This window comes from Muntiacus reevesi, chromosome X (genome assembly GCF_963930625.1).
Source record: "Muntiacus reevesi chromosome X, mMunRee1.1, whole genome shotgun sequence".
NCBI lineage: Eukaryota > Metazoa > Chordata > Mammalia > Artiodactyla > Cervidae > Muntiacus > Muntiacus reevesi.
Window position 1 is genome coordinate 16,139,631 of NC_089271.1, and position 15,147 is coordinate 16,154,777.

Genomic DNA, 15,147 nt, shown 5'->3' on the forward strand with positions numbered 1-15,147 from the left:
TGGAGAAAATGATTTTGTACACATTATACTGAGTTCTTCAGCAGGCATTGGCTAGATACATTCATGATTCTGGGGCCATGAAAAGTGGCAGAGGCTAAAGACATAGATTTGGGTACCAGAATTGTATCATCTAAGCAAAACCTTTAATAAAGAGAGAATCATTCAGGTAGATTTAGACTGAGCAGAGGGGGACCAGTGGACAGCACAATGAACTTAGAGGAGAAAGATGCAATTTCAAAAAGAGAGCAACACTTTTAATAATCCAAATGCTCATAGACACTCAGGATGATATCACACAATAAAACAAAAATATTAATGCTATAAAACAGTGGCAATCAGAAAATAACAAATTAGTGACAATTACAAATATAACTGATTGTGCCCCAAAAATACAAACACAACATCAGGAAGACAGAGACAAGGATATCTCTCAGAATGCTGTACATAGGTCAGAGACAGAAAATTGGATGAACATTAAGCAACATGGATGATGTAAGAGTTGTCACATCCAATTACAAGTCACTCCAGCAACTTCACTGGTGGTCCAGTGGTTAAGAATCTACCTTCTGATGCAGGGGACGTGGATTCAACCCCTGGTCAGGGAACTAAGATCCCACACACCATGTGACAATTAGGCCTGCATGCTACAACTAAGACAACTAAGATCAATGCCGTCAAATTAATTAATTTTTTAATAAAATAAAAGTTACTCCAGAGGGAATAGAGTATATGGAAAGGAAGAAATGAAGAAAAATTCTTTCAGAGCTAAAGAATGGCACAAATCTTCAAATTGAAAGGGCCCAAGGATACATGGAAAAAAATAAAGATTTTAAAAGTTTCCAAAGCCAGAGAAAAAAATTTCACCTATAAAAAAATCATAATACTAACAGACTTCTCGTGAGCACTGGATACTAGAATAGAATTTCTATGGGAAAGTAATTTTGAATCTAGAATTGCATGCTCAGCATGTGGGACAAATATGGGGCATAAGAGACATAAAGGGACACAAAGAAAATTTCAGATATATGCAGACTGGGAATTCAACTTCTATGCAACTTTCTGTTAAAAAAAATGTTTAAAAAGTAGTTACTCAGAGAAAATTATAAAGAAAGCCAAGAGGGGAATCCAAGATGAAGAAGCCATGGGATCCAAGAAACAGCAGGCAGTCAAAAGAAGTACTGAGGTGACAGTTGTGCCTCTAAAGTAACTGGTGCAAATTATAACGGGAAGGATTTGTGGGGGAAAAATTACGTTAAGAAGAAAGCAGACTCCATTCAACATGGAAATGACTCTGAAGCTCAAAAATCCTAGCAAAGAAATAAAAAGGCATATTTCTCCTTTCAACAAAAGTAGTCAGCAGAACTCAAAAAAAATAACCTTCTATATAAGAAAATGTTTAGACAAATAAAAAGTCAGTGTTCAAATAAAATCCAACTAGAATATGACATGATTTTGAGCGCTGTTGGAAGACAGGAGAGAATCCATTGACCTTGACGCTTAGGACCCTGACTAGTAGAGAATTAGCAACTTAGAAACTTATAAGATTATATTTCTTAATTCAAAATGGATTAAAGACTTGAATGTAAGGCCAGAAATCATAAAACTCGTATAAGAAAACATAAGCGGAAAATACCTTGACATCAGTCTTAGCAAAGCTTTTTTGGATGATTCCAAAGGCAACAGCAACAAAAGCAAAAACAAACAAATGGAACTATATCAAACTAAAAAAAAAACTTCTGCACGGTGAAGGAAACCATCAACAAAATAAAAAGGCAACCTATTGAAGGGGAGGAGATATTTGCAAATCATGTATCTGATAAGAGGTTAGTAACTAAAACATATAAAGAACTCATACAACTCAACAAAAAACAAACAAACTGATTAAAAAATGGGCAGAGGACTTGAACAGATATTTTTCCAAAGACATACAGATGCCCAATAGGCACATGAAAATGATGCTCAACATTTCTAAACAGAAAACACAAATCAAACCACAACGTGATATCATCTCACAGTTGTCACAATGGCTATTATCAAAAGGACAAGAAATAACAAGTGTTGGCAAGGATGTGGAGAAATGACAACCCTCCAGTGCTTTTGGTGGGAATGTAAATTGGCACAGCCACTACGGAAAATAATATGGAGGTTCCTCAGAAAACTTAAAATAAAAATACCATATGATCCAGCAATTCCACTTCTAGGTATTTGTCTAAAGAAAATGAAAAACTAATTTGAAAAGATACATGTACCTCTACATTCACAATAGTCTAAGATATAGAAGCACCCTAACTGTCCATCAATGAACAAATGAATAAAGATGTGGTATATATACATATAGTGGAAAAGTACTCAGGCATAAAAAAGAATGAAACCTTGTCATTTGTGAAAACATGGATTGCTAAGTGAAATAAGTCAAAGAAAGACAAACACCATGATTTCACTTACATGCAGAAACTAATAAACAAAACAAAACTCATAGATACAGAAAACAGTTGGTGGCTGCCAGAAGGGAGTGCTGTTGCAGGGTGGGCAAAATGGGTAGAGTGGATCAAGGAATACAAACTTCCAGTTATAAAGTAAGTCATGGAGATGTAATGTACAGCATGGCGACTCTAGACAATAACTCTGTACTGCAAATTTGAAAGTAACATAAGAAAGCAAATCTTAAAAAGTTGTCATCATAAGAAAAAAATTTTGTAACTCTGTATGGTGACAGATGATAACTAGACATTGTGGTAATCATTTTGCAATGTATAAAAATGTTTAATCATTACACTGTACACCTGAAATTAATATCATGTTGTATGTCAATTATGCTTCAGTTAAAAATAAAGATATATGTTTCCCTATGAGGCCAAAGATACCATTTGGTTGCATAGAAAATGATGTTTATAAAATCCTAGTACTGTATGTACTGATTAATTTTTATTTCTATAAATAATTTGTATCTAAAACATGGAAGGCTTATTAATAGTTTACAGAGCAGAATTTATATATTTGTCAGTGTTAGGAATGTGAGAAATGAGCATTAGAAAGAAGATAAATGGAGGATAGTGTATGGAATGTGAATGTCTAGTTCTTATACAATGGGGTGTGATTACAGTTAAAAGACTGCTGTCTAAAGCTGACAGAATAGGTAATATAAGTTTAATAGAAAACTAACAGAGAGCAAAAAACTATAAATATCAGTATAACTAATTTCAGAATGGGGAAAATGAAAGAGCTAAATACCTAATTTTTCAAAGTGATAAGTTAACAGTTAACACCAAAAGTTAACACAAAAAGAAATAGGGTGTATTATTTGTATAATGGTAGAAACTACAAGAAGAATTTAAAATAGACTATTAAAAGTGGTTACCTCCAAGGAATAGGGCCAAAGGTGGAGAAGACTTCTATGTTTCATTTAAGCCATTCTCTACTCAACTTTTCTTAGAACTGCGTGCATATGTTTTACTTTTATGATTAAAAGAGAGCTAAAAACAGGAATTCAGGTGCTTAGATAACATAAACGACATTTAAAGAACTGGGTTATAAAGGTAAGCAGAGAGAGAAGATGACAGCTAGAGAGGGATAAGAGGCCAAAAGAAGTGATTTTAAAAAATAACAGTGGGAGAATGAATATGCTGAGGGTGACAGAGACAGAGGCTGAAGATCCAAGAGAGAGGGGGGTGATGGAAGAACGGAGGTGTCTGCACACAGGGAAAGAGGATCGGATCAGATGCAGAAACCAGAGGAGGTGTTAGTGTTAGCCTTACAGCGGGAACCCTTTTCCCACTCCAGTGGTCAGGACGGAGGTTGGCAGAGATGGAACTAGGCAGGTTTGTGGGCTGTAAGAAGAATCGGGACTTGGGGGGGATTTCTGCTCCACACTTCCCCATTTTCTCCATGAAATAAGTGAGAAGGATTGAGGTTGTCTGAGGGTCACCAGTCCCCAGCAGAGGTCCTCCCCTCTGCTTCCCAGCCTGGCTGGACAGGGCTGGGGTTTTACTAAAGGGGACGCTGGGAAGGATAAAAAAAGAACAGGTGGAAGTGCTGCCCCATGTGGCCTAGACTGGGAAGGGAACGTGCGACAGCAGGGAGCCGGCACAAGAGGAGAAATGGAGAGGATCCCCGAGGGCCCACTGCAGGGCTGTGACTCTGAAACCTGGGCATGTCTTATGGGAGATGCTCATCCCACCACATCTCACACAATTGTTCAGAAGGTCCTGGCATTAGATGTCCATCAGCAGACGAATGGATAAGGAAGCTGTGGTACATATACACCTTGGAATATTACTCAGCCATTAAAAAGAATTCATTTGAATCAGTTCTAATGAGATGGATGAAACTGGAGCCCATTATACAGAGTGAAGTAAGCCAAAAAGATAAAGACCAATACAGTATACTAACGGATATATATGGAATTTAGAAAGATGGTAACGATAACCCTATATGCAAAACAGAAAGAGACACAGATGTACAGAACAGACTTTTGGACTCTGTGGGAGAAGGCGAGGGTGGGATGTTTTGAGAGAACAGCATCGAAACATGTATATTATCAAGGGTGAAACACATCACCAGCCCAGGCTGGATGCTTGAGACAAGTGCTCGGGGCTGGTGCACTGGGAAGACCCAGAGGAATCGGGTGGAGATGGAGGTGGGAGGGGGGATCGGGATGGGGAATACATGTAACTCCATGGCTGATTCATGTCAATGTATGACAAAAACCACTACAATATTGTAAAGTAATTAGCCTCCAACTAATAAAAATAAATGGGGAAAAAAAAAGAAGGTCCTGGCAGAGCCGTGTCAACCTCATGCATCAGCCTCGCGGATGCTGATGTAAAGCATCTGGGCTGCCGCTGCTCGAAATCAGAACTCCCTACTTGGCCTCCACGTTCCCGCTCTCTGTACATCCTTCCCCAGAAGACACCACAAGTCCCCTTTAGGTGTTCCACTGTTCTCATGATAAAGGCATGATAAAGTGTTTATGAAACACTTCTAACTTTTCAAAGTATGTTAGTTCATTGTATCACAGAAATTTTATATGTTAAGAAACATTTACTTTTTATAAATATTCATTATTGCTAGGGTGTGCAGCTCACAAAATCCTTGATGGTTACATACTTCTATCACTCTCCACCAATATGTCAATTTTTATAAAATCCCCTCAAAATTATGTAAGATATACTCATTAAAAAAACACTGGTGGGCTGCCATTTTGCTTCAACTGAAAGACACTTAACTACATTTGACCAGTTATGGGCTATATTTTTTAGAAAACAAAAACCATATTTTTATTTCAAGTTTTTCACTTAGGAATGTTGTTATAAGTAGATATTTTTTAAAGTATCACAATGGAATGAATAATCATAGAGAACTTGGCATAGCAAAATTTCTATTAATAGTACAATGACACCCATGCTGCAACTAAAAGATCTTGCAGGCCACAATGAAGTTGGAAGAACCTGCATGCTGCAACTAAGACCTAGAGCAGCCAAATAAATAAAATATTATTAAAATGAGTACAATGACATTAAATGAGGTAAAGAAAATTAAATCAATATTTTGGAAAACTACATTTAAGACACAACTTTGATACCTGACAATAGTGCTGGAGTTCAGTAAGTAGGTTATGATAATTTCCACGAAATAAATCTTCAGGTGCATTGTTCTCCTATTAATATCAGAAAAATAGGTAAGTCAATATTTAATATCCCTAGGAACCAAATAAAGCACTAAAAATATATACTTCTCTATCTTAATTGTTTTTTTACCTCAAAAGGATTTCAGAAATCTACAATATAAAGCATAGATGAAGTAAAACCAAACCACGCAATCATGAGGATGAAAAAGATAAGAGCCAATTAAAAAGAGGGCTAAAAGAAGGAAGTTATTATATAAGAAGCTAAGATTAAGAAAAGCTCCTGAATATTCATATGAACAGTTTCTAATATACATACAAACAGACATAGTCATAAATGTATGTGTATGCTGGATTAGTAGACACACTTATTTCCTAGCTCTGCCCACTAAGTGGGACTAAGATCAGTGACACAAGAGTAGCAATGAACACATCTAGCATCCAGAGCTTGGTTTCTAAATACCACTCTCCAATAAAAGGAACCAGAGGTGAATTGAAAGAGAGATGAATTCCAGAGCTGGAACAGGGAAAGTATATATGAGGCTAGAACACCTTGTAATGTCAGAAAATATGGAACTGCTCAAAAAAGAAGTGGGAGAATGTCAAAAGGTCACAGGAGCCAGAAGGAGCTCTCAATATATCATCAAAGCTGTAAAATTTGATTGATAAAATAGTGACAATATTGGATTATAATACAATAAATGTCCACCAGTCCATATTGATATAAAATATATAACTGAATAAATAAATGGGAGAGAAAGGATAGTTATTCCTTACAAATTAATTCCACTTAATAAATACAAAGAAAGAAGGGAAACAGAAAGTCACCAATAAGCAAACACCACAGTAGTAAATGTTGCAGATAAAATCCATGGTAAAATCCATGAGCTAACTCAACACAGAGCAAATAGTTGAGGACAGGATATTAGCACAAAGTATACTCCTTCCCAAAGTATTTATTAATTACAAAGGGAAAATAGTAACTTTACAGTGAAAAAATCCAGAAAACCACCAGATGATTGGTGTTAACATCACCAGTAAAAAGACATATGGACATCTCAAACTCCTGATATGATTCATGAGGAGACAACACAGTGTATGTGCTGTTCTTGCCAAATTGCATAATTTCAATCTTTTCAAAAGAAAATATCAGACATACAAAAATCAAGAGACACATTTTACAAAATAAATGATTAGTACATTCATCAAAACTGTCAAGGTCACAAAAGACAAGGAAAGACTAAGGAGTTGTCACGAACTGGAAGACGCAACTAAAGTCAATGAGGAATACTGGATTGGAACAGAAAAAAGACTGGAGGAGAGGGGATGGTGAAATTCAAACAAGGATGCAGTTTAGCTAATTGTAAGGTACCAATGTTAATATCCTGGTTTTGAAAACCACACTGTGGTTAAACAGTTACCATAACTTTAAGTTACGCAGGTCAGTTAACATTAAGGAAGATTTTGTGAAAGACAAGAATTCTCTGTAATATATTCATAACTCTTCCATAAATCTAAGTGAAAGAAAGTGAAGTCACTCAGTCGTGTCCGACCCTTTGCGACCCCATGGACTGTAGCCTACCAGGCTCCTCCGTCTATGGAATTTTCCAGGCAAGAGTACTGGAGTGGATTGCTATTTCTTTCTCCAGGGGATCTTCCTGATCCAGGGATTGAACCCAGGTCTCCTGCATTGCAGGCAGATGCTTTACCATCTGAGCCACCAGGGAATCCCCCATAAATCTAAAACCATTTCAAAAATTAGAAAAGTCACTGAAGCAGGGTACAAAACTGCTATGAACTTCTATTAGATAAGGAAAAGAGGAAAATAAAATGGTAAAGTACTCATGTAAGAGAAATATTTCCTTGGGCTCACAAGTTCAGAGTAACTCCACAGTAAATGAAAGCGAAAAGAATTTTAATCATTTTCTTTATGACAGTAAATGTGAATACATTTGGCAGTTATCAATTAATACTACAAAAATATTCAGTCTGATGTACATTCATTAATGACACTTCCACCTTCTGCACAATCAGGTGTTCATGCTCCTACATAGGGAGGATTAATTAATAAACCAAAAGGAAATATAAAAGAAAGAATTGAAAGAAAAGCTTTAAGACTTCAATTTCGCTTACAACATGCACCAAAGGCCTAAAGGACCTCTGCCCATTGCAAGCATTACAATAACATGGAAAAATATTTGCAGAACTATTCTCTCATTAAGTCAACTATACTTAAGACAACATTTTCCATTAAGCTTAACCCCTTATGTACTTCAGGATGGAAAGACTAGTCTTCTAGTAATCTGGCACCAGAATTGCTTTCAAAACAAATATTTCTAACCACAAAGAACTAAATGTTATATGACTTTTAACTTTCAAATAATCCAACAGTGACACTCTGTGGACAAAGCAGGAAGCACTTAAGCACGTGTTTTTCTTAAAATTACTTTAAGATACCTTAAATCCCTTTTTGGAATAAAACACAGTATAAATAAGTAAACAGACAGCAAATAGCCATTTGATTTAATTATAATAATTCTTTATTCTAAGGATAAATTATGGACTATAAGGATAATTTTAATAGAACTATACCAAGTAATTATCAGTGTCTTTGTTTTTAAAGTTATCTGAATTAGCCCCACATTACAAATTTATTAGGCAGTAAAAATTTTATGGAATTATAATATATAGATTAGTAATTATAAAAACAATATTGTCATCTTACCCTTCTACAATGCTTTATGTTTTTCAAAGTACTTCCACATAAGTATGTCAAAAACCATGACTCGTGGAAGGCAAGTAACACTATCCCCCAAAGATTAAAACATTGGGGCTGACAGAAGTTAAAAGAACTGACTACACTAATTAGGTGGTATTACTATCCTCATCCTTATGTAAGTAAATTACTGTATTTTCTATTAAACTTAATTATAAACAGTTTAATAATCTATTTTATTCAACTTCAGAGATTGAGAAGCATAGCACAATATGATGAAAATGTAAAATAGCACAACCACTTCAAAAAACCGTTTGTCAGTTTCTTATAAACTTTAATCTACCCTGTGACCCAGTATCTCCACTCCTGAGGATTTACCCAAATTAAATGCAAACATATGCTGACAAAAAGACTCCCATAATAATGTTCATAGCCACTTTACTCGTAATAACCAAAAACTGGAAACAACCCTAATGTCCATCAAAAGGAGAAAGAATAAACAAATCATAGATATTCATGCAATGGAATATTACTCAGTAATAAATGGAAATGAAATATTGCTACAACCTGATGAATTTCAAAACATCACTAAGGAAAGACATGAAAGAATGCACACTGTGTGATTCTAGTTATTATAAAGTTCTAGAACAGGCAAAACTAATCTATGATGGAAAAAGACATTAGAATGGTATTTCAAGGTTCAAGGGGATGGAGACTTATTTGGAACAGTTATGAGGGAATTTTCTGGGATGATGTAAATATTCTTTATCTTGATAGAGGGGGGCATACATATTTGTTGAAACTCACTCTTAAGATCTGTGCATTTCACTGTATGAAATTAAACTCAATCTATTAAAAAGAAATAAGGCTGAATGAAAAATTTTTATTTTACTGTACAAACCATGCAATTGTCTTCTGGAATAGATGGTCGCCCTCTTTTGTACAATGGCACAGACTCCACTTCCTCTGAGTCAGGGCTACCTCTTTTTAAACATGCCAAACATGAAACTACTTGGCTATTTAATACTGCAAAATCTTCAGTTTCTGAAAAGCAAATGCATAAAAAAAGTTACTTAACACACTTACTGCTTTAATAAATTTAGTATGGATGGACATGTTTTCAGAATGCCAACTCAGGTTGAATTGGAGTTCTGGCTGAATTTTAGAGAGCAACAAAATGAGAACTCTTCTATTAGTGATTTAGGATAAACTTTTAAAAACTGAAGGACTTTATTGCCCACAAGTAGGAATAAGAACCCAGAACAAACACAGCTCCAAATTGTGAAGCAAATGCTTTACAATCTAAAGGCTATAGCATAAGTGCTAAAAACAAATGAAGAGACCATTAATATTTTTGTGCTTTCTTGAACTGCGTCTATACTCAATCTTCCACTAGGATTGGAAAAAAACATTCAACTATGGTTTCATCTAGTCTTCCATTTACTTCCATTTACTGCATATTCAGCTCTTGAACTCATCTTGAAATTATTTAAGAGTGATGTGAGGCAAAATCAAGTGGGCTTCCCCATTTCTAATAGTTAACCATTCATACCAGCATGATTTGCTATGTAATATGTTGTTCATGTTAATATATTGTAATATATTAACTATGAATTCTTTATTCTGTTTATGATCTTCCTATTGCATTATATCTGGCTCCCTACTTCAAAACTAGTACCATAATATTTCAATAATTGTACTTTTAAATATTTTGTGTGTTTGATATGATAAATTACCACCTGTCCATTAAATAGGTTTTCCCAAGGTTTTTTTAAAGGTACACTAGAGTATTTTTTTCTCAACCAGGAAAAATTTGTGTCTCTCCACTTACTCAAGCCTTTTTTAATGACCCTCAGTAAAGTATGTGCGTTCCTTTCATATAGGTTCTGCTATTTTTTTATTCCTTACAATTTTAAATATTTATTTGTAGCCATTACACGTTGGGGGTTTTTTCCTATATATCTTCTAAATTGTTTGATGCTGGTATGTGAGAAAATAATCTGCCCTTATAATTTAAAAAATTATCTAAACTGCCCCAAGGAAAAAAATCTCAACAGATCTATGACAAGTAAAAAGATTGAATTAATCACCACAAACCTCCCAGTAAAGAGAAGGTCTGGACCAGAGGACCTCACTACTGGATTCTACCAAACACTTAAGGAGAAATTAACACACCAATCCTTCTCAAACTCTTTCAAAAAATTTAAGAATTACCCTGATACCAAAGTCAGATAAAGACATTGTAAGAAAAGAAAAACAGGCCAACATCCCTTATGAATACAGATGTAAAAATCCTCATCAAAATATTAGCAAGTCTAATCCAACAGTATATTAAAAGAATTATTCACCATGACCAAGAGGGATTTATCCTAGGAATGCAAGGTTAGTTTAACATAAGAAAACCAATCAATGTAACACATTCACATTAACAGAATAAAGAGGGGAAAAATGCATGATGAAAATCTTGCTATAACTGCTATTTATTAATTTATTAATTATATAATTGCTTGCTATAATTGCTTAGGAGTTTTTTTGGTGATTCTTCAAGATCTTCAACATAGAAAATCATGTCATCTATTACCTGGACTCTTGACCCAAGCTGTTTCTCCCAAAAGTTCAGTTTTACCTTTGCCACCAAATAGTTATAATTTTAGTTGCCAGGTATAAATAATTTTTCAGAGACAAAATATACTCTCCCTAGTGCTTTCCAAGGCTACCTCCCCACTCCCTATAGAACAAAAACAGAAAAGGAGACATGACAGAGCTTAAATAAATGGAAAATGCAAGCACAGGTAAACACTGTGCTATTACCACAAAGCTTGGCATTCTGATAATAAAGAATTAAGGTAAGAGTTAGAAGAATGTTTAAGCAATTTACTGGAAATGGGGACTGGGGATCAAAATTTCACACAGGAGGAAATTTAACAAAATTACCACATGACAATTCAGGCAGCTCCCTAGGGACATCGCTGTCATCTTCAGAATCGCTTTCTAGAACCAACACCTCATCATCAGAAAATAAGTCCTCATTAAGATCTGTATCACTGTCTTGTATTACCACAACTTGAACATCATCATCATCATCATCGTCGCTGTCGTCATCTCCAACAGATAAAACTATACAATCTAAGAAGCAAAGAGAATGTGTAGATTAGATGCCACATTACATAAAAAGTTTCTAGCAAAAACCACCTTATAAAGTTATGGGGTGTTTTAAAAATATTTTAGCTGAAAAAAATTAAATATTTTCATATCTCCAATCATTGCCAAGTTAGCTAAGAAACCAATTGCTTAGTATAAAGCTGAGAGATATATGTATACATAAACACAAATAGTATTATTTCCAAGACCTTCAATTCTACTGAGCGATAAATTTCTTCTCCTTTAAGAAATTAGACCACCTGGCCCATGTACTGTGTTCAGTGATATGCTTTTAACTTTTAAATGATACAGCTGAGATTATACAACCACACTCTGGGGTGACCATGAATTTCCAAACTTGTTCTCTAAAAATTAATATTAATCTTTAGGATACTAAATAATGGAAAATAACATACAAAAGTAATGTTATTATCAAAAATTAAATATAAATTGACTCTCACAAAAGGTGAAACAGATGACTACAAGTAAACTACATGTGAAATATAAAATTGGCAAACTTCATATTTTAATGAATACACAATATGCACAATGTAAAGTATATAAATGAGCTTTCTTATTTCCTAAAGTTGGTCTGAAAAAAGAATATGTTTAAGCTTGAAGTATTAACTTGTAGGTCACATTTACCTTGCATATTTTGGATTCAGTGTATTTATTTCAAATAGACCAAAGTACTAAAAGTAATAAGCCAGTGTAAGGTGGTGTGAAAATGGTACTAAATTAGGAGTCATGTGGTGTAGGTTACAATTCAGGCTCTCTAGCTATCCAGAGGTATGACTCTGGGCCAGATACATCTACTCTTTTGCCTCTGTTTTGTCATCCATAAAACTCTGGGGTTGGCTTTGGGGAGTTGCAGTGAACTCTATCTACTTAATAGTCCTCACAGAAATAAAACAAAACTTTAGAAACTACCTGGTATCCAAACAAAAGGAAATTGGTTAAATAAATTATGGTAGTTCCATATGATAGAATGGTATATTGCCAATGAGAAGAACATTCTCAACATTTATTAATATTAGAAATGCTTGTGAAATAATCTTAAAGGAGTGAAAAGATTCATAGGAGAAAAATACAGCATAATCTTAACTTTGAGAGCAGAAGGAAACATACCAATGGTTATCTCTATGTCACTATCTCTGGGTGGCAAAATTATCTTCATTAGATTTCTCTGTATTTGTTAAGATTCTCTACAATAAAGTTTAGACTTCAAACGAAAATAACAAAAGCAAAGGCGATTGAAATTTTGTTTTTAAGATAAGCTTTTGTACATCAACAGATCTTTCAAACTAGTATGAGTAAAGCAATTGACAATTCCACTACGGTTTTTCAGTTAATTTGCAAAATTCCAATTAATTTCTTTAGGTATATGCATAGCCTTCACAGGCAATTTTTAAGACACTATAACATTTAGAAGTTGTTTGAAGATTATGCTCCCAAGGTGCAAGGAACTAAGTTGCCGTGAATTTACCAAGTAACACATAGTTCACAATGATGAGGGCTAAAACCTGTCACACGACAACTATTGCAAAAAATGAAAAGTGAAAGTGTTAGTCACTCAGTCATGCCCAATTCTTTGTGATCCCATGGACTGTATCTTGCCAGACTCCTCAGTTCATGGAATTCTCCAGGCAAGAATACTGGAAGGGGTTGCCATTCCCTTTTCCAGCGGATCTTCCCAACCCAGGGGTTGAACCCACGTCTCCTGCATTGCAGGCAGATTCTTTACTGTCTTAGCCACCAGGGAAGCCTACTGCAATGAATATACACAGAATATACACAACTAAACAGGACAGATAACAATGGCCAGATCATTCCTTTTTTTTTTTTAAGCAAAAATGTGCATCAAAACAATCACTTTCTAAATCTTCTGTCAGGACTCTACAAAGCAGTCCTTCTACTCTTTCAATCAAACTTCAGAGACTACAAAGTCCGCCTGATCCCAAAGGATGATAATACTGTGTCCCATCGCCCTGCATTTGCTACAGGCAGGCTTGAAACTGAACTGACCCCATGCCCTGCTTTATAAAACAAGGCATACAAAAGATGCTTGTAAAATCTGTACTTGTAAACATTAAACCAGTTGACCACCTCCTGTTATAAAACCCGGGAGCAGTCTTTATTCGGAGAAAACTGGGTAGAGAAGGGAGGGAAGCTATCCTCAACTTACTAAATTAGTCTTTTCTACCGAACTATGCCTCAACCGGTACAGCCAGCAGGTTGGTCCTGGAGCTCGCACCGAAGGGTTTCCCTGCCTTACAGGTGTCCTCACATTTTGCAGTGTTCTCTGACTCCTGCATCTGCCCTCTTAAAGCAAAGAATGCACTTTGCGCCGAGATTTCTCCATACACGTATCTTTATTTTTTCTCCTAATTTGCATATTTACCATAAAACACACAGGCTGCCCAATCTGTCTTTGCTCAAACACAGCCTCAAATTCAACGTCCCAATCTCAAAAGATGTTATAATGAATCAACTCGCTAGCTTGTCAATTCTATAAACTCAAAATTCCACATAAAATTTTGGTGCTGAGTATGCTGTAGGGTATACAGAAGTAGAAATAAAAGGCACACATGAAACACACATTACGAACCAATGCTACCTCAGTGAAATGCAAATCTAAAAGGAAATAACAATAAAGTTGCAATATTTTTTAAAAGTCTACATAATGGCTGAAAGTCTTGGTCCTTCTTGGACCCCAACGCCCTCTGACAGAGAAAAAGAAAGAATAAAGGATCAACTTGTTCCAGAAAGTCAGCACGAAATATTTAAAAACTAAGTGGCTAAATCTCAAAAGCCCATCATATTCTGGCATCCCTGGAGAGGCCAGGGGGTGGGGAGGGGAGAGGACGGACACCCCACCCCCCAAAGCGCTGCTACAATTTGAGGTTAGAACTCGCTGTACCAGCTAAGCAAATCTTCTCCTCCCAGGAGTGCCCCAGCCATTAAGCCAGATCACTTTCCTGTGCAACGTGCCACACGGCACGCTCTGCAACTGCTGGTGGCGCGAGCACCAGAAGCCTTGCAATAAAGTTCAAAACAAAACTGCGGCCGCACAGAACTGCTTGCGTGCGAGTCTGGCACACCGCCCTCTGGAGCGCGGGGTAAACAACCGAGGTGGCCCACCCTCTGGCATGGTAACAACTGAGGCTGTTCTACCACCACTAGAGGTCCTGGAAACAACTGCCACCCTCATGCGGAAAACGAGGCTGGCTCTCACCACGTGCTGGCGCCATGAGAATCGGCGTCCTCTGGGATCACCTCAAGTCCCAAGGACGCCATAAACGCCAGAGGCCTGAAAGCTTCAGGATCCCCTCCACCCCCCACCCCAGAATGCCATGAACTCTGCAGCCGCCTTGAGCCGCACAATCCCCCTGAGCCCCTAAAACACCAGAAAACCTGCACCACCCTGAATGCCCCCCAGACACCATGAACCACATCACGTCATGCCCCGGGACGCCATGAATCGGAACATGTCATGCCCCGGGATGCCACGAACTGGATCACGTCAGGCCCCGGGACGCCATGAATCGGATCACGTCATGCCCCAGGACGCCATGAATCTGATCACGCCATGCCCTGGGACACCATGAACCAGATCACGTCATGCGCCGGGACGCCATGAACCAGATCACGTCATGCCCTGGGACGC

At 36.6% G+C, this 15,147-nt stretch overlaps 1 protein-coding gene across 1 annotated transcript in view; it reads right to left on the reverse strand.

The window, feature by feature from the left end:
- BEND2 (BEN domain containing 2) overlaps positions 1-13,464 on the reverse strand; it is a 43,558-nt gene extending 30,094 nt beyond the window's left edge. The window contains exons 1-4 of the mRNA XM_065916107.1: positions 13,455-13,464; positions 11,274-11,465; positions 9,241-9,383; positions 5,582-5,656 (exon numbers count right to left, since the gene is read on the reverse strand). Coding sequence (XP_065772179.1) covers positions 5,582-5,656; positions 9,241-9,383; positions 11,274-11,465; positions 13,455-13,464 — 420 coding nt within the window. The remainder of the gene's footprint in view (positions 1-5,581; positions 5,657-9,240; positions 9,384-11,273; positions 11,466-13,454) is intronic.
- Positions 13,465-15,147: the final 1,683 nt, after the last annotated feature.